At 36.9% G+C, this 27999-nt stretch overlaps 3 protein-coding genes across 5 annotated transcripts in view; 2 read left to right on the top strand and 1 right to left on the bottom strand.

Annotated features, from left to right (window-relative positions):
• Window positions 1-27999, top strand: part of dsc2l (desmocollin 2 like) — a 1349056-nt gene that overhangs the window by 1121567 nt on the left and 199490 nt on the right. The window lies entirely within an intron of this gene.
• On the bottom strand, window positions 12-8933 carry ftr63 (finTRIM family, member 63). Of its 2 annotated transcripts, none has more exons than XM_087297985.1 (6): window positions 8303-8933; window positions 3852-3947; window positions 3508-3741; window positions 3259-3418; window positions 1949-2140; window positions 12-1778 (listed from the first exon to the last, which is right to left on the bottom strand). In XM_087297985.1, the coding sequence occupies exons 1-6, from the start codon at window positions 8873-8875 to the stop codon at window positions 1489-1491; spliced, it is 1545 nt and encodes a 514-aa protein (XP_087154111.1). In that variant the 5' UTR covers window positions 8876-8933; the 3' UTR covers window positions 12-1488. The 2 variants fall into 2 exon arrangements, with proteins under 2 accessions (XP_087154111.1, XP_087154112.1); XM_087297986.1 differs by having other exon boundaries at window positions 3265-3418.
• Window positions 18772-27999, top strand: part of b4galt6 (beta-1,4-galactosyltransferase 6) — a 33499-nt gene continuing 24271 nt past the window's right edge. Inside the window, exons 1-2 of one of the 2 annotated variants that reach the window (XM_087296487.1) lie at window positions 18772-19255; window positions 27362-27478. Coding sequence is in view for 1 of the 2 variants with exons in the window: in NM_200938.2 (NP_957232.1) it covers window positions 19141-19255; window positions 27362-27478 (232 nt within the window). In the remaining variant the exon portion in view is untranslated. 2 annotated transcript variants of the gene reach the window in all.

Here is a 27999-nt window from a genome sequence, read left to right as displayed (position 1 = left end):
AACAATACAACTTGTTAACAATGCATTTATTAATTTACATATATTCTGCATTTTGGTAAAGAGCAAATTGAAAATTGTAATGTTGCCTTTTGAAAAATCATCCACAAAGACTACAAAAACAACAATGGCACCACGATGCAGGACCATACGTGCTGTTTCTTTATAAACTGACATCGCCATCTACTGGCATGACATGCATGATACAGCATTTTAGTTGTTTTCGTGGATCTGTGTGTAACAGGATATGTTTTGGCAATGCTGTCATTGGATCGCAAAACTTCAACAACAAAGAAAATACTCAGTAAGTTAGTAGTCTTGGGTAAATGTAATATTTTTAACACATTGTTGTCATGTAATACCTTTAAATCCCTTACTTTCTGAAATGCACTGCAGCACGTGACTGGAATACAATCTTTAGATTAACTTAAGTGTATAGCATAAAAACTCAATTTTCATAGCTTATTGTTGATCTTGTTGTCCCCACAGGTCCTGTACAATTACATTACCTTGGCATAAGCAGCAGTTACACAGTTTTTCCCCGACAACATTTCTAAGGAAAATGCAGTATTTGCTGATTGAGCACAATCCTCTCTGAGAATCCTGTTTTACTCTCTATCCCTTATGAGCTGTGAAAATCAAGCATGAATATCTCTACTTTTTCAGATCTGTTCAAGCACTTTCGCTTCAGGATATTTTTTACTATGTACGGTTAAATGAAATACCATTATTTTTCAAGTAAGTACGGAAGTAAACAGTGAATTTAAAATGTATTTTGATTAGCATTTATGTGCTAAGCTAATAATTGTACCTGTATACCACAAAATACTTTGACACAAAATACCAAAACGCATACCATCCTGAGGTGGGATATCCAGATAGTTGATAGGCTTTGAAATTACCTCTAAAATTTCACTATATAGACATAAAATTCATATATACTTCAAAATTCTACTAGATGTTTCTATTTGTATGTAATTATTTTTTAAATAGTTACCAAACATTTAAAACACAGAAACATATTGATCACTGATATTTCTTCCCATAATGCATCAAGACTATGGCAAGCAACAATACAGTATCATTAGTTCAGATAATATGGTTTACTCTTTGAGTACTTTCTCAACCAAGTTCCTGGAGGACCACCAACACTGCATGGTTTGGATGTTCCCTTTGTCTGTCACACCCATTACAGGTCTTTCAGTCTCTGCTAATGAACTGATTATATGAATCAGGTGTGGTTGGTTAAGGGGATAATGTGCAGAGCTGGTGGTCCTCCGGGAACTTGGTTGAGAAACACTGCTTTTTTTAATATCTAGTAGGAATGAGGCCTATATGAAAACGGTTTTCATATGCTCATCTATAGTTTATAAATTACCCCTAGAATCAAAAGCTCTTTGCCCTTCCACATAGTCTTATGGTATACAGAGCTAAAAACTAGGTAGGTTTTTTTTTTATTTATTTATTTTTTTTACTGAGGATGTTCAGCCTTTAGTCTTTCTGTGTGTAGTATCTGTCACGTGACAGTTTGGACGGTATAGAGCCAAACCGTGGTTTTATCAAACCCCTGGACCCCGTTTCTGTTATTGACGAGGGTCTAGATTGCAACTCTCGTTCCCTGAAGCTCCTAGATTTTAACTCCCTTTTAGGGAAGGGTCCAGGTTTTGACCCTGATTCTCTGAAGCTCCTCGATTTTGACTCTGATGTTGAGAAGGCTTGATGTGTCCTTGTTTGTTTATAACTTCTGGACTGTGATGCTGTAAAGAATTTAGGCTTTGACGCTGTGGAGAAAAAAAAAAACATCGCCCATAGTTAAATATTCAGTCAAGAAGAGCTACAGTATAGTTTGCTTTTGACTGAAATTGTTTATACAATAGGATAATTTGTACCATTGATTAAAAAAAAAAGTATATATTCCTTTTTTTAAGCTCATCCTTATCTTTATACTCACTGTCGTCCTCCTCTTCCTCATCATCCTCCTCGTCTTCATCATCATCCTCTTCCTCGTCTTCATCCTCCTCATCTTCATCCTCCTCGTCTTCATCATCATCTTCATCCTCCTCGTCTTCATCATCATCCTCTTCATCCTCATCCTCCTCATCTTCATCCTCATCAGATGTGAAATTGACCCCAATAAATCTCACTACGAAACCCAAGAGTCATTTAATTGAAATATAATATTTATTATGGGACAAGATAACTGATCTAATCCTGTTATAGACCTTTTTCTTGGAACGCAAAATTACCCATTATGCTTTGCGTGTGTGCGCAAGAAGAATGCGAAGAACTTCCGGTCGGCAGCTGATGCGTGTAAACAGTCACATTTGGACAGCTTTGAAACGATAGTTTTAATCTATTTTACCTGCTTTTATCCTCTTTGAACTAATACTGTTGTCCATCAGCACCATCTCCTGGACTGATCATTTAAAGAAATGCGATCTAATAGGATGGAAAACAGCTGCTGTGAGGCGTTTTCCCCTCGTTGTCAGACGGCATCTTCTGCAGTTTAAATGAAGCCTTGTCATCGCTAAAGTCAACATTTTCTCTTTTTGTTTCAAATATATAACCAGCCCAAACAAATGTAGTTCACCAAAATGTTTGATCCACGTAGCCTGTACTGTGCCACTGACACACTGATTTAATAACTGTGACAAAGTTATAGGCTAGTGTCATTTTGAAATGACATTAAAACACAAACCGTGGTAAAAACAACACACGAAATAAAACACAAACGGCTCGCGATTAGAATGAACAGCAAATCAGCCAGCAGAGGATCAATAACAGACTTTTATTCGTCATTTTTGTAAATTGCACGACTTTCATACCTGTTAAGTTTCATGCCAGTACTCTGGTTTGCTCTCTCTCTCTCTCTCTCTCTCTGTGCGTGTGTGTGTGTGTGTGTTAAAGACTGAGCTAACAGCTGACAGGCCGAGAACGCACACACACTGTATTTCTGAAGGCAGACACGTGAACTAGGAGAACGTTTTTCTCGTATTTCTGACGCGCTTGAACCACATGTGACAGATTATAACGACTTTAACAGACACATTTCTAAGTTGTGTGTCACAAAAACACTCTGTTATCCATTAAAAACGTTATTGAAACCCATTTTCGGAGCGCAAATTACCAGTTGTACATGTGTAAACGGAAGTTTTTAGCATTCTACCGGAAGACGTTCGTCGCTATGGTGCCCTCCATGCAGCAGCCATGAAAAAGGTCTATATGATGCACATTTAATATTTGAACACTCCAGTGCTTTACCTTTACCAGATATTTTGCTTATCGTCTCTGTGCAGAAATCCTCAAGTTTCTTTTGTAGGAGAGAGACAGATTTTCTAATATCGTCATAGCAGATGTAAGTATTGACGGCAAGCTTGAAAGAATCTGTAGATTCAGGGGGAAGAAAGAAAGAGCGGAAGCTCTGCAGACAAAATACGTCAGATAAAGACAATTGAAAACATCTACGTTTGTTAATTTGTATTTAAAAAAAAAGCTTTCCTGTTTGTCTACCTGAAGGAAAAGAATATGATGCTCTGTTTGTAAAAGCTGCTGCATTTCAGCATCTTGTCTCTTCAGCTCATCAATCTCCTGCTTCATTTGCTCCATGAGTCTTTCAGCCTTAGACACTACGGCGTTTTCGCGAGATCTGATCACCTGTGTCATCTGAGAGCGGCTTCTTTCAATGAAGCAGATCAGTTTAGTAAAGATCATCTCACTGTTCTTTATTGTTGCCTGTGTGGATCGCTGTTAGGACACACGTCAAAATTCAGCTCTTATTGCTATTGCGCACAGAGAGCGTCAATGGAACTGGGCTGACCACTGAGTGGACGAGCATTAGGCTACAGCTGACTCACCTTATGACTTTTCACAACCTCTCTCAGCTCCTGAAGATCTTTCTCTTTCTGCTGGATTCTATGCTTGAAGGTTCTTTGTGTTTGTTCTAGATTTTTCTGTTAAACACAAAATGCTTTATCAGTTAATTATTCTCCAATCACTTTACTGATATTATATGTAATATAAATATATATACAAGGTATATTTTATGTATATAATCTAATATATAATAAAATATAAATATTTAATATATAATATATATATAATATATAATAAAATGTAACTATAATCGCAATATACCAATCCAACAAACAGCACAATCAAACTGAAACGTTTGCTTCTATAACTCTCAGAAGAAAAAGAGATGCTTTATGTGACTAATATAAGTGTTGCGGGAGCTGCTGTCTGAAGCATGAGTATACATACTTGCCAGTACTTATGGCAGAATGTCACAACATTCATTTATTTATTCATTCACTTTCTTGTCGGCTTAGTCTGTCATGACTGTCAGTGACCACCTGAGGGCGCTGTAGTTCAACGGACACTGAGTAGGAACTACAGCGCCCAAAAACTACAAATCCATACATACCACGCGCATTACATCCGGTCCACAATATTGATCTGCCATCACAGCTGTGTCTGTTTTCCGTTGATTATCTGGACTATATATTCTATCATTCCACCTCTGTTTTTCATCGCATCATTTGTCTATCTTGACTGTCTTGTCTCCAGTTTCCAGTAAGTCTGATATTCCGAGTTGTTGTTCCTGATCTTGTTCTCGTATCTTGCTTAAGTCTAGTTCATGTTTATCTATCTTAGTTTCTTGTTTTGTTGTTTATTTGTTACTTCGCACTTTGATATAATGTATTTTTTTGTCACTAATACTGCACTAAATATCTATTAAAATCTGCACTTGGATCCGCAACCTTTTGTTCCCATTTTGTTTCTGTTTTGATCACGCTAAACGTGACATTGTCCCTTTATTAATCAGGGGTCGCCACAGCGGAATTAACCGCCAACTTATCCAGCATGTTTTTATGCAGCGGATGTCCTTCCAGCTGCAACCCATCTCTGGGAAACATCCACACACACACACTCATACACTATGGACAATTTAGCCTACCCAATTCACCTGTACCGCATGTCTTTGGACTGTGAGGGAAACCCGGGAGAAAACCCATGTGAATGCAGGGAGGACATGCAAACTCCACACAGAAACACCAACTGAGCCGAGGTTCGAACTGGTGACCCAGCAGCCTTCTTGCTGTGAGGGGACAGCACTACCTACTGCGCCACTGCGTCACCATGTCCCAACATGGCAGTGTGAATGAATAGATGTCTGAAACTAATTAATAGTGAATACTAATTTTGGTACCTAAGACAGTGTAGACAGCCACACAGCTGTGGCTAACATTGTTCTAGCATATTAGTGAAATATCCCTTTTGTAAGGAAAATGACAAATTTCTATATATGAACTTAGGCCCCCGTTTACACTAATGCATTTTAGTTTGAAAGCGCATAAGTTTTGCTGCGATTATGCCATCCATCCACACTACGCCGGAGTTTCTGAGCACCGAAAACGGAGCATTTTGGAAACGCTGAAGAGGCTGTTTTCATTCTGAAACGCTGCTGCTCCGTCTCAGTGTGGATGAGGAAAAACGGAGACATCTGAAAACGGAGGCAGGGCTGCCGAGATTGCTAACTTATTGGGGCTTTTGTGTCATTGCTTATCCTTACCTTATTCGTCAAGCCCCTATCACATGACGATAACACATGTCTTTAATGCTACCGGAAGACAACAGACCAGCCTTCACTGTAAACAAACACATGGACACAGAAATGGGAGCGTTATTTGCACTATTGTCTGTTTTACGCGCCATTGTGCAGTTAAAATCTGCCTTTTTTACTACAGCAGCAGCATATATTCTAGAATGCGCATGCCCAGAGTGCACGCATGGTCACATGATATACGTTTTTGGTGGCGTGGTGTGGACGGAGATATGTTCAGAAACGCTAGGTGAAACGCTAGTGTGGACGGGGATAATTTTTGATCTAAAATGCCATTTTTAAACTAAAACGCAGTAGTGTAAACGGGGCCTTAGTTATAAGCACAGGGCCTTTTTTTTTCAAACATTATTGAAAGTTTTCCATATTCCATTCAAAACCAAATCTGTAACGGTTATGTGGATGCTGACAACGAAGTGATGATGCTTATGCAGGTCTTTATTGATCAGGGGTGCGTTTTCCAAAATCATCGTTAGCCAACTAAGGTCGCAAGTTCTGTCGTTACAAACATAGTTTGTTGATTTGCCGTTTCCCAAATCCGTCACCCCAACGAACATTAGCAAACTGCGTCGCAAACTTGAGCACTTGTAACTACATCTCTGGAGCTGTCGTTAGAAACATGGTTCCTGGCTGTGTTCTATTCCCACTTATCCCCCCTATGCCCTATTCATTTAGAACAATCTAACATTCAAAGTTGTAATGATTAAACAAAAAAGCATTAAGGTCATCTCTCTAAGGTGTAATTTGTTTTCAAACCATTTTTACAGCTCAGTTTTAGGGATCTTCATGTTTACAATTGTGCTCCCTTGGCAGTGCACTTTGAAAATATTGATGTTGTTTTGAACAGCCTAATGCCGAAAGCTATAGGTGACCTATTATTTAAAAGCGGAATTTATGTTACGTCTCCAAAGCTTGCGAAAACAAAAAGCATACGTTAATTCTTTTAATTTATAGTAGTTTATTTATTACGTATCTGTATTGTATAGACATGGGCCTGCTTGTCTATACAATATACCTGCTTGAATTTTGCACTGCAGCAACCTGCGAAACTTAACGCATGACCCTGCATTTTCGTGTGTGTATAAATGAAAGTCTATGGGGGGAAAAGTGAAGTGTGACCGCAGCTTAAAGCTACGTCACATTAGAGTTTGTGTGGGCGTAATTCTGTCGTACAGCAGTGCGAAAAGGGGCGGGATTAAACAAGATTATTAGGCATTAAAAAAGCGAGTGATTGCTCAATGTTTTACATTTCTGTCCATGTTTTGATCCTCGATTGGTCTCACGCAGTCAAGCGATGCGATTTCACAGGTCAGAGTTCACCAAGCTTGAATTTTGCACCGCAGCAACCTGCGAAATTTCACGCATGACCCTGCGTTTCCGGTCTGACGCATTTGCGTGCGTATGAATGGAAGTCTATGGGGTGAAAAGTAAAGTGTGACCGCAGCTTAACACAGAAAGCAGGGGGGTATTCCAGAAAGCTGGGTTAACTTACTATCTGCTAAACTCTCAACTCTCGTTTGATTAACCCAAAACCTGCTTACCGCGAGTGTCGGTTCCAAAACAGCTGATAAGAGTAGTTAAATCCTCCTCCTAAAGATAACCGCAGGTTAATGCGCGCGCCTGGCGCATACCTGAAGGCATTTTCAGTAGAACGCCGAATTCACCAGGCTCCATAGAAAGTCATGGTGAGAAAAAAACGGCAAAGCACTTTACATAGGTGGAGATGGAGGTTTTACTCACATATTACACATCTGCATCTTCGAAGCAAAGAAGTATAAGATAAGAAATAAATAAAATAAATAAGAAAGAAAATTTGTTAGTTCATTAATTTACACATGTCACCCTACATTTTATTCTAATTAAAATGTTTCGTTCTCTTTAACATCCTTCTTGAGTATGTTATGTAACCATACATGCATTTAATTGTCCTGTCATTAATTTCTTAAGGCCACAATACAAATGTGTATTGACGAGTATAGCTATAAGGCTTATAGAAATTGTAATCCTTCTGGAGCTAGAAGAACTCTGTCCAAAATGTGTGTGTTTTTGTGTGTGTGTGTGTGGGGGGGTACGTGTTTTGACATATTAGGACACAAATCTGTATGACACAGGTATTACAAAAAGGAGGTGAAATATGAGGACATTGGTGACGTCCTCATTTTTCAAAATGCTTATAATTCCCACAGAATGAGTTTAATCAGAGAGTAAAGCTGCACACAGTCTCCTGTGATGGTTGGGTTTAGGGGTTGGGTGGGGTGAGGGCATTATAATATACGGTTTGGGCTGCATAAAATGAATGGAAACCTATGTAATGTCCCCGCTTTTCACAAAACCAAACGTGTGTGTGTGTGTGTGTGTGTGTGTGTGTGTGTGTGTGTGTGTGTGTGTGTGTGTGTGTGTGTGTGTGTGTGCGTGCGCGCGCGCGTGCGTGCATGTGTGTGTGTGTTGACCACATGTAAAGAACTATTTATTTTTACATAACTCGGAAATTTAATATATAATTTAAAATGTAAAACAATATTAATAACATATGAAACACTGAAAATATGAATTTAATGACTGTGACACCTTGTAATTATTAACATACATAACTTTTTTTTTTTAACCCCGAAAGAATAAATTGTTTTTTGCATGTTTAACGTGGCATCATTTTGTGAAGTGAAGACAAATGAATTAAATGTATACCTGCTTGATTGTCTTCTCTGTTGTGGCTGTTACCATCCTGTGGTTTTTGTGTTTACCCATTGCACACAGGCAACAAATACAGGTCTTGTCAGTGTGGCAGTAGATTTCCACTTGTTTCCCATGTTGAGGACAGATCATCTGCTTGATTCGTCGAGTGGCATCAATCACTTTGTGTGGTTTTCCTGAGCGAAATTCTTCATGACGATTGAAATGAATCTGACAGTAGGATTCTATACACACCAGACAGGACTTGACGGCTTTGTTTTTTCTTCCAGTGCAGACGTCGCACTGCATATCTCCAGATCCAGCTGGAACAACAGCTGAGATTTTCTTCATTTTCTCCACCATTTCCGCCAGAATGATGTTTTTACCCAACGCAGGTCTTGGGGTGAAGGTTTTTCTGCACTGCGGGCAGCTGTAAACCCCCTTCTGATCCTCCTTATTCCAGCAATCTGTAAGGCAACTCATACAGTAACTGTGTCCACAGTTAATGGTCACTGGATCCTTTAGTAGATCTAGACAAACTGAACAGCTGAACTGATCATGTTCCACTGAAATACTGGCTTCTGCCATTTCAAAAAATAGGAAGACAAGTGAGACGTTTTCAGCTATGGAGTTAGAATAGTTTCCTGGTTATTTAGATTACTGAAGGCAGGTCTTCTGTAAAGGGTGTGACTTAACAGTAATGTGAAAGTTCACATTGTGAAAGGGAAAACGAAACTGAGCCTCCAGTTCAATGCTCAACTGGTAGAGAAACTCAAATACAGCTTTTAATGTCAGACAAACCTTACCATGATGACTGCAAAAGTAGTAACCTTTGGGATTGTGCATTTTTTAAATACAAACACAATAACACTGTAAAAATAACTGTTATTTAACAGTTTCCATATTTTGTTTCACAAGTGTTTTGTGTTTATTTGCGATTGTGAATGACATTAAAGGACCTTGATCTCTGCTCTGTCCACTTTTAATGTTGAAAGTTCAACTCTACAGCTTAACAAAGTGACTTTTATGAACATTTTAGTAATGAACGATTTAGATTTATACCTTCCAAACCATCTCAGGATGAATCAACATTTATCCTTTTCTCATTATTTTTATTAAATATAATTATTTGATTATTTGAATGAGTATTTAACTTTGAATTTTAATTGATGAATAAGTTAACACATGGCTTACTATAAGAATGTTCAGTGCATTTGCCTGTCTCTTTAAAACTATTTTCAGACACCACCAAACTAGGTCAGAGGTCACGGAGTCCTCGATTGGAACTGAGGGCTGAAGACTGGAAGCAACTAGTTCTGTTGTTATTTCTATGAGTTTATACTGTCTAAAATGTTATTTTTACGGTTAATTCTTTTAAAGTGATTCTACTTTTTATTCAAGATAGACTTTGTGTATTAAGGATTATAACTGCCTGAATGTAAATTATACTGTTTTTAACCAGTTTTGATGAAGACGGCTGAAAGTACACTCAGCCTGGGATAAGAAACAGATTGTACTTTAAGTGTGTGTGTGTTCTATTTGATTGTAGATCCGTTTCACAGGTCTGGAGTCAGCTCTAATCAGTCTAGTGGATGTCTGACGTCCATGCTTAAGATATTGTTCAGAATATACACACAAACCCCACGTGGAAATTTTCCTAGTCTATCTGTGTTTTAACCAATCAGGTTAGAACACCTATATGTATGACGTTATGTGAGAGCGTAATTGTTATTGATTGGTGATTGTAAGCAGAGCGGCCAAGGACCTCATTGCGAGTGTCGAAGCTGGCTTCTGCTGATGAAACTGCAAACTATCTTCAGCAAACTTGATTTATTTATTTGCCTTAGTGCCCCCACCAGTGCTGATATACAGCTATATCGCACTGCTATGAGTGTGATATTGCATTTATACAACAGTTTGACGGCATAATTGTGTATATAAAATCAAAATCAAACATGGAGAGTCTCAAAAACCCTTTTGTATGAGGAACTTCTTTCTTCTGCGTTGGATTCAAATCATAAGCTGACAACTAAACAGCTGAGCAAGCATCTTTTAAACTTTAGATCTGTAGTGTCTGCTTTTTGCCAAAGAGCTTAGAATGACCAAGAGGCGACACTCAATAGAACGTTCCATTGCAACAGCGGCAACAGCCCTGGATTCCGCCATTTTGGAGTGAAAGTGGTCGGTCGTCCATTGGATCTCATTACTGTCGCGATGGCAAGCAGCTGCTTTGTTTTTTATTTATTTATTTGAAAAGCGCATTAAAGCTTAGATACAACCTGAAAGACGACAATACAACACTTATTATCACAATCATCAGCACTTTTAATAGTTTATTTTACAGACTTATAATATGCTGTTGTTCTATTGGAGTTTTCATTCCAAAATGGCCGCCGCGCCCTCTAGTGGCTGTTTCCCAAATTACACTAGAGTGTCGCCTCTTGGTCATTCTAAGCTCTTTGTTTTTGCTGGCTGTATGTGGGCGTAGTAATACACAAAGGGTAAGAGGCTGTACGGGTGCTGATATTACTTAAATATATCACGACTATCAGCCAATCAGATTTGAGGACCAGACAGAACTGTTGTATAAATTACTTTAAATGTTAATAAAAGTAACTTTATCGTTCTTTTCAAGGTTAAAAGCTGTTGGAAGAAAGATTAAGGTCCCATAATGCAATTCAAAAGTATAAATAAATGGGGAAAAAAATTATAATTAAATGAATCACAAAATACAAATAAAGAAAAAAAAAAATACTCATTTACGGATATTTTTAGAGTGCAGTTTACTCATTTGAGTAAATTTAGTCAAACATTTTTTCATCAGTTTTAAATGAAACAGACAGTTTAGTCACGTTCTGAAATGTCTACAGTGCATTCTGACTATATCAATACTGTTTAACTAACTATAATTAAGAATTCTGGAGAATGTGAATAGTAAGTCGTTATTTACCACCAAATGTATTTGCACTAACTTTGATAAGTGAACAAAGAATTTAAACTAAATAATAGAAATGTTCCTATTTTACTAAATATGCTGTTAATAGTGCTAAAACATTGAGTTTTGATATATTTACAGTAGGGAATTTATAAAAGGACCTTTATGGAACATCACTTCTACTTAATATTCAAATGATTTTTGCATAAAAGAAAAAAAATCATTATAGCCATGAAAGGTATAATTGACTGTTGACAAAAACAAACACATAAAACAGTTAAGATAAAACAGTTTATTTGATTTATTTATTTTTTACTTTTTTTGTGATACAGTTTAACAAATTAAGAAAACATCTGCCACAAATATGATGCAACATACAATAATAACAGTTAAATAAAGTTTACCTGAATAAAAAAAGTTCAATTTTTAAATTTACATTTTTTCTTTATCAAAGAACCAAAAGAATTAAACTTTGTCTTCCAACCACTTCAGTAACGCATTTCTTTATAGCACTGAGAAGCAATGGGACGGCAGTCAGGTTTACTGAAATTTTTTTCTTTTGTTCCCTTTATACTGGAACAAAAGTGCTATGAAGGTAAATGAAAACGGTTTGGAGACAAACATTCTTCAAAATATCTTCATTTGTGTTCAGAAGAAGAAAGAAACATAAACAGGTTTGGAACAATTTTAGAATTAGCAAATGTCGTGTTTTGGGTGAACTAACCCTTTAAGTGACTGATTCATAAACACGAAGGCTAATGAGTGACCTCTCGTGGCAAACTTGTGACATGACACGTTTTCTGCTTCATTTGTATCGCTGCTTTAGAACCTATATTTTACAGTCTATGTTTAGAACTCATGTGTGATTTTAGAAATGGCTCTTACAGATATGTAAATGAATATCAAAACAAATGTTACATAAAAGAAAAAGTCAATGCTTAATTACATTTTAGAGACTGCCAATTAAATAATATTTGCAGCTTCCAGCGAACATTAATTTTTTTTTCCCATTAGAGCAGGTATTGTTTTAGACCTATTGATAACATGGATCCTGAAGTATAATCATTTTCATGATTTTCATGTGATGGATTCCATTCTTAAATTTAAATGGCATCTATATCATATCTATATCATTTATTGTTCAGTTTGACATCACACAATCCTAATAAGATTACAATATAAGGATTAGATAGATAGATAAATAGATAGATAGATAGATAGATAGATAGATAGATAGATAGATAGATAGATAGATAGATAGATAGATAGATAGATAGATAGATAGATAGATAGATAGATAGATAGATAGATAGATAGATAGATAGATAGATAGATAGATAGATAGATAAGACAGACAGACAGACCCCTCACAGTGACGTTATCTGAGACTGCATGTCTCAGCTTGCATATATGCATCCAGATATTATTGGGGATTTTGAAGGGGACTCATAACAAAAACCCCTTAATTTACTTGATATTGGAAAACAAAATCCCAAGATAACTAGAAGCCTATACTCCAGGTACTCACCTTGAGTACATTCTAGTGCAGTAATTTGTACGTTTACTCTACTACTTTCCTTTAACCTGCAGTCACTACTTTATTTTTTCTTGTCTATTATAAAACATCCAACCTAAAATCAACCAAATATCAACGTCTAATGATGTTATAGCTTGACGTTGTGTGGACGTTACTACTATGACGTCTATCAGATGTTGAGTTTTGGTTGCCATACCTAACGAACAATGTCAGTATTTGGCGTCAATATGATATTGGTTCAAGACTTTCTAACACAACCTAAAATCAACCAAATATCAACGTCTAATAATGTTACAGCTTGATGTTGTGTGGACGTTACCACTATGACGTCTATCAGATGTTGAGTTTTGGTTGCCATACCTAACGAACAATGTCAGTATTTGGCGTCAATATGATATTGGTTCAAGACTTTCTAACACAACCTAAAATCAACCAAATATTAACGTCTAATAATGTTACAGCTTGATGTTGTGTGGACGTTACCACTATGATGTCTATCAGATGTTGAGTTTTGGTTGCCATACCTAAAGAACAAATGTCAGTATTTTGCGTCAATATGATATTGGTTCAAGACTTCCTAGCACAACCTAAAATCAACTAAATATCAACGTCTAATAATATTACAGCTTGACATTTTGTGGACGTTACTACTATGACATCTATCAGATGTTGAGTTTTGGTTGCCATAACTGATGAATAAATGTCAGTATTTGGCGTCAATAGGATATTGATTCAAGACTTTTTAGCACAACCTAAAATCAACTAAATATCAACATCTAATAATGTTACAGCTTGACGTTGTGTGGACGTTACCACTATGATGTCTATCAGATGTTGAATTTTGGTTGCCATACCTGACGTATAAATGTCAGTATTTGGCGTCAATATGATATTAATTCAAGACTTTCTAACACAACCTAAAATCAACCAGCTATCAACGTCTAATAATGTTACAGCTTGACATTGTGTGGACGTTACTACTATGACGTCTATCAGATGTTGAGTTTTGGTTGCCATACCTAACGAACAATGTCAGTATTTGGCGTAAATATGATATTGGTTCAAGACTTTCTAAAACAACCTAAAATCAACCAAATATCAACGTCTAATGATGTTACAGCTTGATGTTGTGTGGACGTTACCACTGTGACGTCTATCAGATGTTGAGTTTTGGTTGCCATACCTAATGAACAAATGTCAGTATTTGGCGTCAATATGATATTGATTCAAGACTTTTTAGCACAACCTAAAATCAACTAAATATCAACGTCTAATAATGTTACAGCTTAACGGTGTGTGGACGTTACCACTATGACGTCTATCAGATGTTGAGTTTTGGTTGCCATACCTGACGTATAAATGTCAGTATTTGGCGTAAATATGATATTGGTTCAAGACTTTTTAGCACAACCTAAAATCAACTAAATATCAACGTCTAATAATGTTACAGCTTAACGGTGTGTGGACGTTACCACTATGACGTCTATCAGATGTTGAGTTTTGGTTGCCATACCTGACGTATAAATGTCAGTATTTGGCGTAAATATGATATTGGTTCAAGACTTTTTAGCACAACCTAAAATCAACCAGCTATCAACGTCTAATAATGTTACAGCTTGACGTTGTTTGGACGTTACTACTATGACGTCTATCAGATGTTGAGTTTTGGTTGCCATACCTAACGAACAATGTCAGTATTTGGCGTAAATATGATATTAATTCAAGACTTTCTAAAACAACCTAAAATCAACCAAATATCAACGTCTAATGATGTTACAGCTTGATGTTGTGTGGACGTTACCACTGTGACATCTATCAGATGTTGAGTTTTGGTTGCCATACCTGATGAACAAATGTCAGTATTTGGCGTCAATATGATATTGGTTCAAGACTTCCTAGCACAACCTAAAATCAACTAAATATCAACGTCTAATAATATTACAGCTTGACGTTTTGTGGACGTTACTACTATGACATCTATCAGATGTTGAGTTTTGGTTGCCATAACTGATGAATAACGTATTTCAGGCAAGCAATGGTACTTCTACTTACGTATGATTTTTCCGTACTCTTTCCACCACTGATTTTTGTAGGCTAATCATTTTAATTAGCCAGCTCACATCTTGCATTCAGGATAGTTTGGGTAGCTGCTGACAAAATTCAAACCAATAGGAGTTAATAGGATTTCCATTGTGTGCAATGTGGAAACTAAATCTGGACAGAAGGCACTGATAAATGCTGTGGTGAATGAGCTACAGGGCCATTTCAGTGGCTGTTACCAGTGCTGTCTTATCATGTCCTCCTCAGGAAACATAGACCTCAATTTCAGCCTATTTACAGCTGTAACCACAAATTAGAAGTTTATTCCTGTCTTAGCTGTTGCTATGCAAATGTTAAAAGTCACAGTAACTAATATTAATAATACAATAAAACTCAAGGCAGTTTACCAGTGTCCTTTAGTTTTAATTTTCACCTTGATCTCCAATGACGTTAGCTCTGCTTTTAAAAGCACTTTGTCGGCTGGCACTTTTCCAGCAGACCTCCTTTCTGAAAATATGAAATCTAGAGCGTTTTGTTTGCAGAACCTTGGAATAACCTTGGATGGAAGTGGGATCTAACAATTCCCTTGAACTGAGGCCTTGTTATGAATAACCAGTCTCTCTGTCATTAGTTTCTGTGCTAATAGGGAAGTCAGTGTTTCCATAATGTTTTTTATCTGATTTTTATTAAAAATATATATTTCTTCACCTTTTAATTAAACTCAATTAGTTCTAAACATTTATAAAAAAAATATTCTGTTGAATATAAGGTATTCTGAAGAATGTTGTAAAAAAGCAGCCATATGCCGAAGCATGCTAATAGGTATTTTAGTTTGCCAGTAACCTGGGTTAGTCATTTTCGGCGAACTGTATGCCATTGCAAAATTGGTGCGTTTAAGGTCTGCTTTCTTTAAAAATCAGCGATCTCCACTAGCTGAGTGATATCCGATATAAAGTGGGACTCAGATTGTACATGAAGCACTGCATTAAATTACATTTTCCCCGCCATGTCTTTATAATATGAGCATGTATTTTACCCCAGTATATTCAATGGAGCTTCTGTACTAACCTGCCGATTCTGACGGGCGTGTGCGAGTAAACGGCTTTTTGTCTCGTTTTACGTTTGAGCAACTAAATGGATGTCAAAGTCTGTTTAACTGATTGTATTTGAATTATATTATAACATCGATGCTGTAAAAGGAACCATATAAAATGAAAAAAAAATCACGATAACAGGTCACTGGAAGTGTATCAGCATGGGAAACACATTAGCTCAGCATACAGTATACCCCATTGACATCCAGGACAAGATAATGGCAATGGGCGTTTTTCTCCTCCAGCATTCTTCAGTATTATATTTGTGTTCAACAGAGGAAAGAAACACAAACAGGTTTGGAACAAGTGCAGGATGAGTAAATGATCACAAAATTTGTATTTTTGGGGTGAACTATGCCTTTAAGGTTTTGCACTATGGGGTCAAAATGTGGCACCACAGACAGATACAACACATATGAGATTGGTGTTAGTTTAAAAAACAAGAAAAAAACAAGAAAAAAATGCATGGAAATTTTGCAATATATACAATTTTGAAATATACAGTTGAAATCAGAATTATTAGCCCCTCTTTGATTTTTTTCTTTTTTAAATATTACCCGAATAATGTTGAACAGAGCAAGGAAATTTTCACAGTTTGTCTGATAATATTTTTTCTTCTGGAGAAAGTCTTATTTGTTTTATTTCGGCTAGAATAAAAGCAGTTTTTAATTTTTAAGAACCATTTAAGGTTAAAATTATTAGCCTCTTTAAGCTATATATTTTTTTCGATAGTCTACAGACAAACCTTCGTTATACAATAACTTGCCAATAACTTGTTATTACCCTAATCTGCCTAGTTAACCTAATTAACCTGGTTAAGCATTTATATCTCACTTTAAGCTGTATAGAAGTGTCTTGAAAATATCGAGTCAAATATTATTTACTGTCATCATGACAAAGATAAAATAAATCAGTTATTAGAAATGAGCTATTAAAACTATTATGTTTAGAAATGTGTTGGAAAAAAATCTGCTCTCAGTTAAACTGAAATTAGGGGGAAAAATAAACAGGGGGCTAATAATTCTAACTTTAACTGTAAGCTATAAAGTAGTTATAAAGATGTCAACATAACTTAATAATAATAATAATAATATATATATATATATATATATATATATATATATATATATATATATATATATATATATATATATATATATATATATATATATAAATTAATATTATTAAGTTATGACATCTTTATTACTACTTCGATTACTGTAGAGATTTACTAAAGAGAAACGGTGAAACTCAAACGATAATAAATACAGTGATTTTTGCCTCTGACATTATTGCATGCTTGAGTTTTACTTTTTACATGCAAAATATGTGTGAGGAGATTTTTTTATTTAATTATGCAACATGACACACTAAACTTTAATGATCATGACACATCTTCAACCTAAAAATTATACAAAATTAATCCTCATATAATTTAACTACTAGTAATTTTTTAAATTAAAACTACAGGCTTAAATATGTTAAGAAATATATTAATAATATTGAGAGTTAACACGTAATTTAAACATATGTAATTTCATAGTTTAAAAGTAATGATTTATAATGTGTTTAAATGCAATTTTTAGGAGCACAAAAAATAGGTAGAGTAGATTATATTTCAAACACATCATGCTGTTACCAGTACAATTAGCTAAAAGATGTTTTTTTTTTTTTTTTTTTTTAGCTCCAGGTTAACTACTGTTTAATAATTAATGCCAGTTTTAGTCTAATAAGCAGGTTTGGAATACTTACAATTTGAAAATATTGTTCATGTTAACACTATATAAATAGGCTATGTTCAAAAACCCTGTGATCTGCCCGGTGATGTTCAAAAACACAGTGAACTAAACACTCTTTAAATTGATGCACAGTAATCCCTCATGCAACAGTGTGCAGTTAATAATGTTTTTTAGTTAGACAGCTATATTTTGCTAGGTTTCAGCTAGGATTTGAGAGACAGCCAGAGGCAATTAGAAATGTGCTTTCAGTGCTTTCTGGCTATGTTGGCAACCCACTTAGTCAGCAATTATTTTGTTGATAAGTTTAAAGTACAAGTTCCAAGCTGTTAATGTGTTCAGCTGCTTCCTCCATTACAAATATTAACCAGTATAGTAAATGTGTAGTAACAACCATTTTGGAAGATTTAATACCATTTTAAACCAGTTTTACTCTCAATAGATTACAATGGATTTGCCCAGTTTGTAGCTACCATGGTTAGACTACAAATACCATGTTTTGAAATTATTATTTATTTTTAATTTGTAGTAAAACTATAGTTAGTTTTTTTAAAAGGTTGGATATACTAATTTTAACATTCTCACCACATGCTTGTAATATTTCTATCACAAACACGTGGCTTAGAGTAGTTTATGAGATTACGTTTATCAAGTGTGTTTAAAAAAAGTTAGGATGGGTAAAACCAGCCAGAATGAATATTAACCTCTGTATGAGCTATGGAATTTCCTTGTTGTACTACTAATTATTTTAACGTTTTTCCCTATCCCTCGCCCTTATTCTGACGCTGTATGACTTTTATTTTGAAAACTGTCTTCAAGCGTAAACCACGATGATGACGCTTTTTACTGGCAGCCATTTTGTTAGTCACGCCTACCGGAAACGGTGTCTGCACCTGCACCGACAGCAGAACCGATATCGGAGGAATTCCGGTCGAGATCCGTCACGTTTCTCGGCTCTCCCACTCCCACTCCCTTCCCGGTCATCGCGGTGTCCTCTGCGGCCCGAGCGCCTTTCTTCGCCGCCGTGTCGGAGAAGCGTTCCCTGGAGCGTGGGGGGGATTTCACACCGAGAGAAAAAGGGGGGAAGAGGGAGGAAGGGCAGGTCCCTCATCATCATCACTTTCACTCCCTTCATCATTTCCAAACATCATCATCATCATCAACGCGACGAGGCGTGTCTGCCTACACTAAACACACCGGAACACTCGAGCAGCCTCAGCACCGGACAAAATGCATCGCGCTGACCGCCCGCCGAGCACGGACGGCGTTTGATGTAGCACGTTTTATTATTTATTTATTTTTCGATCTGGAAATTTCTTGACTTTGTTGGGAGAGCGAGCGAGCACTGCGGCCTTGCATCCAGCTGAATGAACGATGCGGACTTTACCAGCAGCCTGATTTAGCACCGCATTTCCCACCCGGATGACCGTTTTCAGCACAGCCAACAGCGTCTCTTTTCTGCGATCTGCGTGTTTTTATGGGAGTGACGGATAGCTAGTAGCCGAGACACAATGTGGAAGTGGAGGCGGCTGATGCGGTTGTCCAACCGCTCCTTAATGGCCTTCATCTTTTTCTTCTCCATGTCCACGACCTGCCTCTACTTTATTTATGTGGCTCCCGGGATAGGTAAGTCCGGCTCTGATAACTTAACCGGCCCTCGTGGCTCATCGGGAGCGATGCGAATAAACGTGTTAATCGTGTTTCATTCATCACTGACTCTGATACTGATCGCCACCTCCCCAAACTAACAAGCACTAGCGACGGGTTGTGTTTAAAAACCCAGTGATCCACCTAAATAAACAGCTATTGTGTTGATGTTTAGAAATGTCCCACGGCGCATGTGATATCCAACAATTGCCGTCTAGATAGGTGGATAACTAGGTTTTGAGATGTGTGTATACCGTGCAGATTTCACTTTCACCTTGTTGTTATACCCAGGCTTTCCAAGTCTTTTTAGCTACGCTATCTAAGTTTGTGTATTTGAGCTACACTGTACTCCATGTGTGTAGTTGCGTCTTCTTGGCTCTACTCATAAACTATATGGTTGTGGTCAGTTTATATCTCTTTGAGGTGTATTTACTATCACTTTTCAAAACACTACAAGTTCATAATTGGTAAAAACACAGCAAGCAAGGCCGCTCGTTAGCATAACAAACCATGGTGGTAACATGTAAAACTTACTATCTGGTGATTCAGTTCTGATAAAGCTGATTTCCTTCCTTGTAATATGTAACATATCTGCAATGTTTCCCGCACAACGAACATGGTAAGCAGTGTGTTAGACTGTTAGATACTAACTATATTATCCTTGTGGAAAAAGTAAAATTCAGCATGCTTTTAAAACATAGTAAAAAAATACAGGCTAGATAATAAATTGTGATTTAGAATATAAAGCAGAAATGAGTGAATTTTTTGGAAACATTGCATGTTATTTACATTTAGTTTAAATACACATTAAATGTACATCGGTTATAGAGTGATTACAAGTTAGTCAAACTATATGACTTTAAATGTAATTCTATAAGTCTTTATCTTAGAAATGTGACTTGAGCTTGTGCTGAATCTACAGATTGACCATCTATATTAACACATATAATGTTATCTTTATTGAAATTATTAGTAATGATAATGTTCAGTATATTTTGAAATGCTGTAATCAGTTTATTTAATGCCATTTAAAGCAAAACAATGTTTTTGAAGTGCAACAAACCACAACGGCAACACGAACACCATCATAGACTTCAAGTTAAAGGGCCATGAAACCCCTTCGTTTCAGCAGGGTGTTTTCACACCTCTACTTTGGAAAAAGTCAGAAAAGTGGGCGTGTCCAGCTCTGTTTGGGGGGGAGTGTCGGAGGAAGAAAAGTGGGATGGTGTGGGAGTGTCTGTTTGGGCACGCGCGAGTTTCAGAGTCAAAATACACACACACACACACACACACAGTAGAAAGTGATGGTGTTTAACCTACATGGACATCTGTAGTCGAAGTATTTGCCAAATTATTAAATGGTGGACTTCACTGCAGTTTGGCTCTTTCATTCAGGGAATTCATTCATGTCCCTCGCGACAAACGAGATAATTGATTCGAGGAACTGCTCTAAGCGTGTATTTTTCATGCAATGTTTGATACCGCACGGCGAATGAGAGAAAAAAACCCTCCGCATTTCCCAGAAACTTAGATGCACTCGGCAGGTAGTGTCAGAAAGCCGCGTGTGTTATTCCGGTCACTAAATGCGGTGGAAACCCTACACGAGGTTAAAGTTTGGTTGTGGTGCTTACATGTTTACACTCGGTGCAATAGTTAACTTAGTTCGATACGAACAAACTGAATAAACAAAGAGCACTGGTCGCTCACTTACCAAATCTGTAGTGACAGGACAATCACCAGCAACTAGAGCCGCGTCTTTATGAAGAGAATACTACAAGCGAATCCGGATCTCAGCGTTTGCAGATGAGAACAGCTCTCAGGTAAACAATGTTCCTCCTTAGACACGTAAGTTATTGTTGTCGAGCGTCGCGTACACTGTTAATCCACACGTGACTCCAGCTGAGCTCTCACAGAGAGAAAATGAAAACAAAACTTAACTGCAGCAAACTATAAAAGCAACACTTCACACTTGTTTAGCCAACACAACGTGGCGTCTCTGTCGTCTAAACACTGTGACAGTAATGAATATTAATGAAGTTGCACAATAGAGCGCGCTGATTGGTTTGAACCAAGCCTTACTCATGCATTAATGCATCACACTGTAAGACGTAATAAGACACACTCTGGCACAGACGTATTGGAGATTTTCTGTTCAGTTTGATCTTGCCTTAGCACGTGCAGTCATGAATAATTGAGAAGCCGGGTCTTTTCATAGGATAAGAAAACTCCGCTATGAATAATAATAAGAAACCAACGCATCATCTTTGCACTTGCAGTTTTGCGCTACGTTGCTTATTTTAAACCCGGAAGCTAAAATTAGCTGAGTAAAGCTCAAAACTATCCAGTTTTTCCCACAATTAAAGCCAACAGGTGCTAACATTGTCTTAACTGATGCTTAACACACACAAATCTGTTAAAACATTTTTTAAAAAGTACTCGAGAGTTTTGTGAACCTTTAAAGTGTCAAGATTGAATTGTGTTGTTGTTTTCATAGCTGAAAAGTTGAAAAAGGTAAAAAATCTAAAACAGCATCTACTGATGATGGCACAAACTGTTGTCCTTGTTGTCATGATATAAAATATATAGTATTGCAGTTCTGCTTTCAAAAAGCACAAAGACAAACTTAGTCAAAATTTAAATGCTGAAGAAAGATGAACATGTTTCTTTTACGCATATTGTCTGCACTATCAACGGTTGCACATTACTGTCAGTAAAAAAAAACTGAGCTATACTCTTAAATATCCTTTTGTATATAGTTGTAGGCCACAAACCACTGTCTCAACCCATTTTTAAGGCAAGGCAAGTTTATTTATATAGCACGTTTCATACACAGTGGCAATTCAAAGTGCTTTACATAAACAGGAATAAAAGAGAGATGTGAAAGAAAATAAAAACAAATAATAAGAATTATAAACATAAGATTAAAACAAATAAAACTGTTAAAAATGTGTTAATAGGTTATAAGATAATAAAAAAGAAAAGAAAAACATAATAGTGCGATCTGTCGGACGCAGCACAGTGCTTATTCAGTAAAGGCACAGCTAAACAGATGTGTTTTCAGTCTTGATTTGAATGTGCCTACTGCTGGAGCACATCTGATCATTTCTGGAAGCTGATTCCAGCAGCGGGGGGCATAGTGGCTGAAAGCTGATTCACCCTGCTTTGACTGAACTCTTAGAACTTCTAGTTTATATGATCCTAAAGATCTGAGTGATCTGTTAGGTTTGTATTCAGTGAGCATATCTGTAATGTATTAAGGTCCTAGGCCATTTAATGATTTATAGACAAGTAATAATACTTTAAACTCTATTCTGAGTGTAACTGGAAGCCAGTGTAAAGACCTGAGGACAGGTGTGATGTGCTCTGATTTCCTGCTTCTGGTTAGAATCCTGGCCGCAGCATTCTGGATGAGCTGCAACTGTCTGACTGTCTTTTTGGGAAGGCCATTGAGGAGGCCGTTACAGTAATCCACCCTACTGCTGATAAAAGCATGAACAAGTTTCTCTAGGTCTTCATTGGAAACAAAGCATCTGATTCTTGCTATGTTTTTGAGATGATAGTGTGCGGATTTACTGACTGCTTTGACATGACTATTGAAACTCAGATCTGACTCCAGAGTCGCACCAAGATTCTTGACCTTATTTTTTTGTCGTTTGACCTTTAGTGCCAAGGTACGCATTTACCTTGAGAACCTCATCTCTGTTCCCAAACGAAATGACGTCAGTTTTCTCTTTATTTAACTGAAGAAAGTTTTGGCACAACCAACTGTTAATTTCGTCAATGCACTGACAGAGGGTGTCAATAGGGCTGTAGTCATTAGGCAGTAGATCTTAGATCACTCAGATCTAAGTAGATCTGAGTGTCATCAGCATAGCTGTGGTAGGAGATTTGGTTCTTTCTCATTATTTGGCTCAGAGGGAGCATGTAAAGGTTGAACGGAGAGGTGCCAGAATCGAGCCTTGTGGGACTCCACATGTCATGGGTGTCCACCTTGACCTATGGTCACCTATACTGACATGGTAACCTCTCCCTTCAAGGTAAGATCTAAACCATTAGAGGACCGTCCCAGCCAGCCCAACCCAGTTTTCCAGCCTATCCAAAAGTATGCTGTGATCGACAGTATCAAATGCAGCACTGAGTTCGAGCAGTTTTTAGTTTGTCTTGACTCTATTGAATGCTTTCATAAATGCTAAGTTGCTCTTAGCCTGTGTAATTTAACATCTTCATTCTTTCTGAATGCTGTTGTTCTCTTGTAGCCTAAAGATGGGATTTCACCACCTTGGTAGTCACAATTGTGTTGATTTGTAGACATGCTAGACCTGTAGTCTGCTGTCCCTCATGCAGGGTCTATACTAAAATATTCAGAAAAAATCCAGGCAACCCTCCAACAAAATTCCACAACACTAGAAACACACACACCCAAATCCTGTTTAATGGCTGTCGCTGTGTTTTTAGTAACAGTGTCCAAGAAAGGTAATGTTTTTTTTCCACACAGTTGTTTGACTGGCATTCACTGGACTGTGTCTAATTTATGAAGACCTCTGGGTGCTTAGGAAGAACCAATGTGTGCTCTTTGTCCCTAGGCTTGGAGTAATTTTTTTTCTCATTTTAATGGCTGCTATATTCTCAGTCACTTAAAGATCAGCTTTGTGAATTTACTGACTGTGGTGCAGTTTCCACAACAAAGCTTTTTTTTTTTTTTTTTTAGATGTGATGTCTAAACCCATGAGATAATTATGTCATTGCTTGAATCTTTATAGCATTTAAGTTTAGAAAAGTAGGTTATTGTCTATGCACACTAGGGTTGGGTCAATAGACAATGACATCTTCCATCGCTGAGAGACATCACGTTGCTGAGTCGGCATCGCAATCTTTTGCCCCGCCCTCATCACAGCAGCAACCCACTCAAGAAAAATACACACTTAAGGCTGATTTATACTTCTGTGTCAAACGCCGGCGTATGCTACGGCGTTGACGCATAGCCCTTCGCCATGGCTGTCGGCGTCGCTGACGTGCACCTCTCACAAAATGTAACTACACGTTGCAACGACGCGTAGTACAAGCTCTGTGATTGGTCGGCTTGGTAGCGCTGATGAGTCTGGGCGGGACAGAGAGCTGCGTGAATGGTGCGAGCCTGATGGAGCAATTGTTTACAAGTGTGGAGTCCCGTGAAGGAGCTCCGGATGTAAAGTTTTGTTTTGTGTTTACCTCATAGTTAAAGTTGTAGCACATCCGCTGGTTCCTGCCTCAAAATGAGCGAATTTGAGCCACTTGTACGTCCTGGAAGTGTTCAGGAAAAGCAAAACAGCAGCGAAGAAAATCGACACAGAGGAACATTAGCACCTCACTGCCAACTAGCATTTCGGAGTGTTAATGTAGACCAACAGAGACCGCGCGCAGAAGTAAATGCACAGTTACGCGCGTTGCATGCGCCGTGGGTTACGCCGGTCACTTGACGCAGAAGTATAAACCAGGCTTTAGGCCTGTTTACGCTTATATGTCTTAGTTTTAAAATGGCATTTTAGAACGAAAATGATCCACGTCCAAACGTCTGTTTCACCTAGCATTTCTGAACGACGTCAGCTCTCCGTCCGCACTACACAGATGAAAACGCACATCACCTGACCACACACAGACATACGCTGCTTCAATCCTTCGCTTTCACGCTTGTACTTAGTAATTTTAGCGAAAACCTCAGGTACTGTTGGCTGGTTCCTGTTGGTTGTGCACCTTTTTTACCAACCATGTTTGTCGACTCTATTATAACGACTCGGATCACTCTGCCTATTCATTGCAGAGTCTAGCAAAAAAATTTGTGTGCAGCTTATTTTTATTTGTTTATGATTTGGTTATGGGTAAAACAAAGACCATGCGGGTCAGGTAGTTGAAACAGTAGGCTACAAATTCATATAATCATAATAATTAATTTGCCTATGATGACGATGCCATTGTTCATAGTGATGTTCAGATTAGACATCATATGATAACAAATTGGCCAACATCGCCCAACCATTATACAAACACATAATGTCCTGATATACTTAAAGTGAAGATATTGTAAGTTTAGTATGCTAAAAAAAACACAGTTTGAAATCCTAAGTAGTGGTAAACTGTTAAGGCCGGAACACACCAAACTGATGTTGGCCTGTGTTCTTACATTGGTGTGCATTTGGTGTGTTCCACACATCACCTCTCACCAGGTTAACGTTGAAGCAACTTTACCCAATTCAGCATGAAGAATCGACTGTTTGCGATTTGATTGGCTAATCAGCAAGGAATCGGAGCAAAAACTGAAGTCACAAAACCAAGCAAATAATTCAAGAGGGAACACAATGAACCCAACTGTTATTTTGTTGAAGTCCGAGTCAAAGAAGGCCGAACCCATGACCTCAGCTAATGGTAGCTTGAATACGTTTACTGGCTACAGCCAACTTTTCTGGGATGTTGGCCTTGGCAAGGTGTTAGAAGGCCTAAAATCCTAACCAACTTTGTTTTGAGACAAATTTTTTTTTAAATCTGAAAAAACTATTTTAATTGACTAGACTATATTTTTTTTGAGACTACATTGATTTCTAGTTTCATCAGACCTTTTCAAGCTTTATTAAAGTAACCTGCTGAAGATCTTTATTTAAATATTTGTACATGGGTACATGGATACTATTGAATTTGAATCACAGGAAATGAGGAACCAGATAATGTCACAAAAGAGCTCAAATTGTGCTGTACCCCTATGGATCTGAAAGCAGTAATACATTTATATGTTAATAAATTGAATACATATTTTGGTCACACTTTACAATAGTTCATTAGTTAATGTTAATTAATGCATTAACTAACATGAACAAACAATGAACAATACATTTACTACAGTATTTGTTCATGTTAGTAAACGTTAGTTAATGAAAATACAGTAGTTCATAGTTAGTTCATGTTAGCTCACGGTGCATTAGCTGATGTTAACAAGCAAGGACTTGGATGTTCATAATGCATTAGTAAATGTTTAATTTTGATTAATAAATGCTGCACAAGTGTTGCTCATCATTAGTTTATGTTAGTAAATGCATTAACTAATGAGCCTTATTGTAAAGTGTTACCCATATTTTTAAATTGACAAAGCCTGATTGCTATAGCCATTTCCGAACTGACCATTCTAAGATGACATAATGTTTCAATTTGTTCTTGGTAAAAATCCTTTATTCTTGAAGGATATTAAATTAGTGTTCTGGATTTAGTCCCATTGAACTAAATCCATGCTACTTAATATTATTGGGTTAACATTTTGAGAAAAGTTACTCTGAATATGGATTGCATTTAATCATGAAATTATGATTGTTTTATTTCATGACATGAAAATTCTTCACAGTATCCGTCATGGTATTTAAAAAAACAAGCTGTTACAGAGTAAAACATTTACAGTTATTGGCTCAAGTTAATCTCTAATATATACAAACAAATGTCAAGTGATTTTATTTTATTTTTATCAAATTGTACCTATGAGAACAAGATTGCATGCCTTATCTTTTATACACAAGAAAACCTTCTTTGCAAAAGCCAAAAGATCATTTGCTTATTTATATGGTCTACACAGATGTTATGGGTGTACACTTGGCAGCTTATACAGTTTTCCCATTGGAGGATGTGAAACTTGGTATAGCTTTCCTTCAGATACACAGCTGAAACTCATCGGTAGACATTCTGCTGATCTCGGTTCATTTCTCTTCATATCTGAACTTGGGAATGCTGACGCAACCTTGCTGTAGTGGGTAAATTAAATCTACATTACACTGACAGGAACTGAGGCGAAACCACAGAAAGCCATTGATGCTTAGTGATAGCTTCGTGTAGTTTCAAAATAATCGCCATTTTCTCATCATTGTTTCTTGTTGAGAGGATGGAATTCAAAATAAAAGCTTACAGTTTTTACTGCCCTGCTAGTTATTTTTACAATAAAGATGTTTGCGAATTTGTGATTACGCATTTGTTTTGTTCAGCAGTTCTCTTCTGAGATCACTGTGCTGTTCACCTTAATTGTTTCCTCTCTGCATCATTTGGGAAATTCATTCTCTTTTTCTTTCTCTGTTTCAGTCAACACATATTTCTTCATGGTACAGGCTCAGGGTATCATGTTGCGAGACAATGTGCGGACCATTGGTCACATGATCAGACTATACACCAACAAGAACAGTACACTCAACGGCACAGGTAAGAGTGAATGCCATATCACTAAAATCTGTTCATATTGATAATTATCATGATGAATGTCAAATCTCTTTTTTTTTTTTTTTTTTTTTTTAATGCATATTTTGCGCGAGTATATTTGGTAAAACCACACATCTAATTCCCATATACGAGGTGTAATATTTATAATAATAAATAGTAATTAAACCTGCACTTAATATAAATGTATGATCAATAAAACAATAATAAAATCTGTAAAGATTGTATTTATATATTCAGCCTTTACTTGTGTTAAAGTTAACATTATTATCTATAAAATGAGCATTTAGATCATCAATATCATAGGTGTATCTTTTAAATTTTTTATTTTTATTTTTTGATAGTTGTATAAAGCCTGAATATATTGTGTAAATGAAAATACCCAAATGCTGTAGCTCAGTAAAAGTTACCTTATCTATATTTGATTGCTCTTATAAAACATTTATGGCTCGTTTCCACTGACTGGTACAGTTCGGGTCGGTACGGGTCACTTTTATCAGGCTTGC

Source organism: Danio rerio, chromosome 20, assembly GCF_052040795.2.
Source record: "Danio rerio strain M-AB ecotype USA chromosome 20, GRCz13ab, whole genome shotgun sequence".
Taxonomy (NCBI): domain Eukaryota; kingdom Metazoa; phylum Chordata; class Actinopteri; order Cypriniformes; family Danionidae; genus Danio; species Danio rerio.
The sequence above is the reverse complement of the archived record's forward strand: the minus strand, read 5'-3'. Positions and strand labels throughout refer to the sequence as shown.

Bases quoted from the DNA above. Each gene is read 5' to 3' on its own strand.
- ftr63 (XM_087297985.1), bottom strand. From the start codon at position 8,875: ATGGCAGAAGCCAGTATTTCAGTGGAACATGATCAGTTCAGCTGTTCA. The intron at 2,141-3,258 runs GTAAAGCACTGG...TGGGTTTCGTAG, and splicing joins AAGCAAAATATCTGGTAAAG to TGAGATTTATTGGGGTCAAT. The intron at 1,779-1,948 runs GTGAGTATAAAG...TTTTCTCCACAG, and splicing joins TGAGGAAGAGGAGGACGACA to CGTCAAAGCCTAAATTCTTT.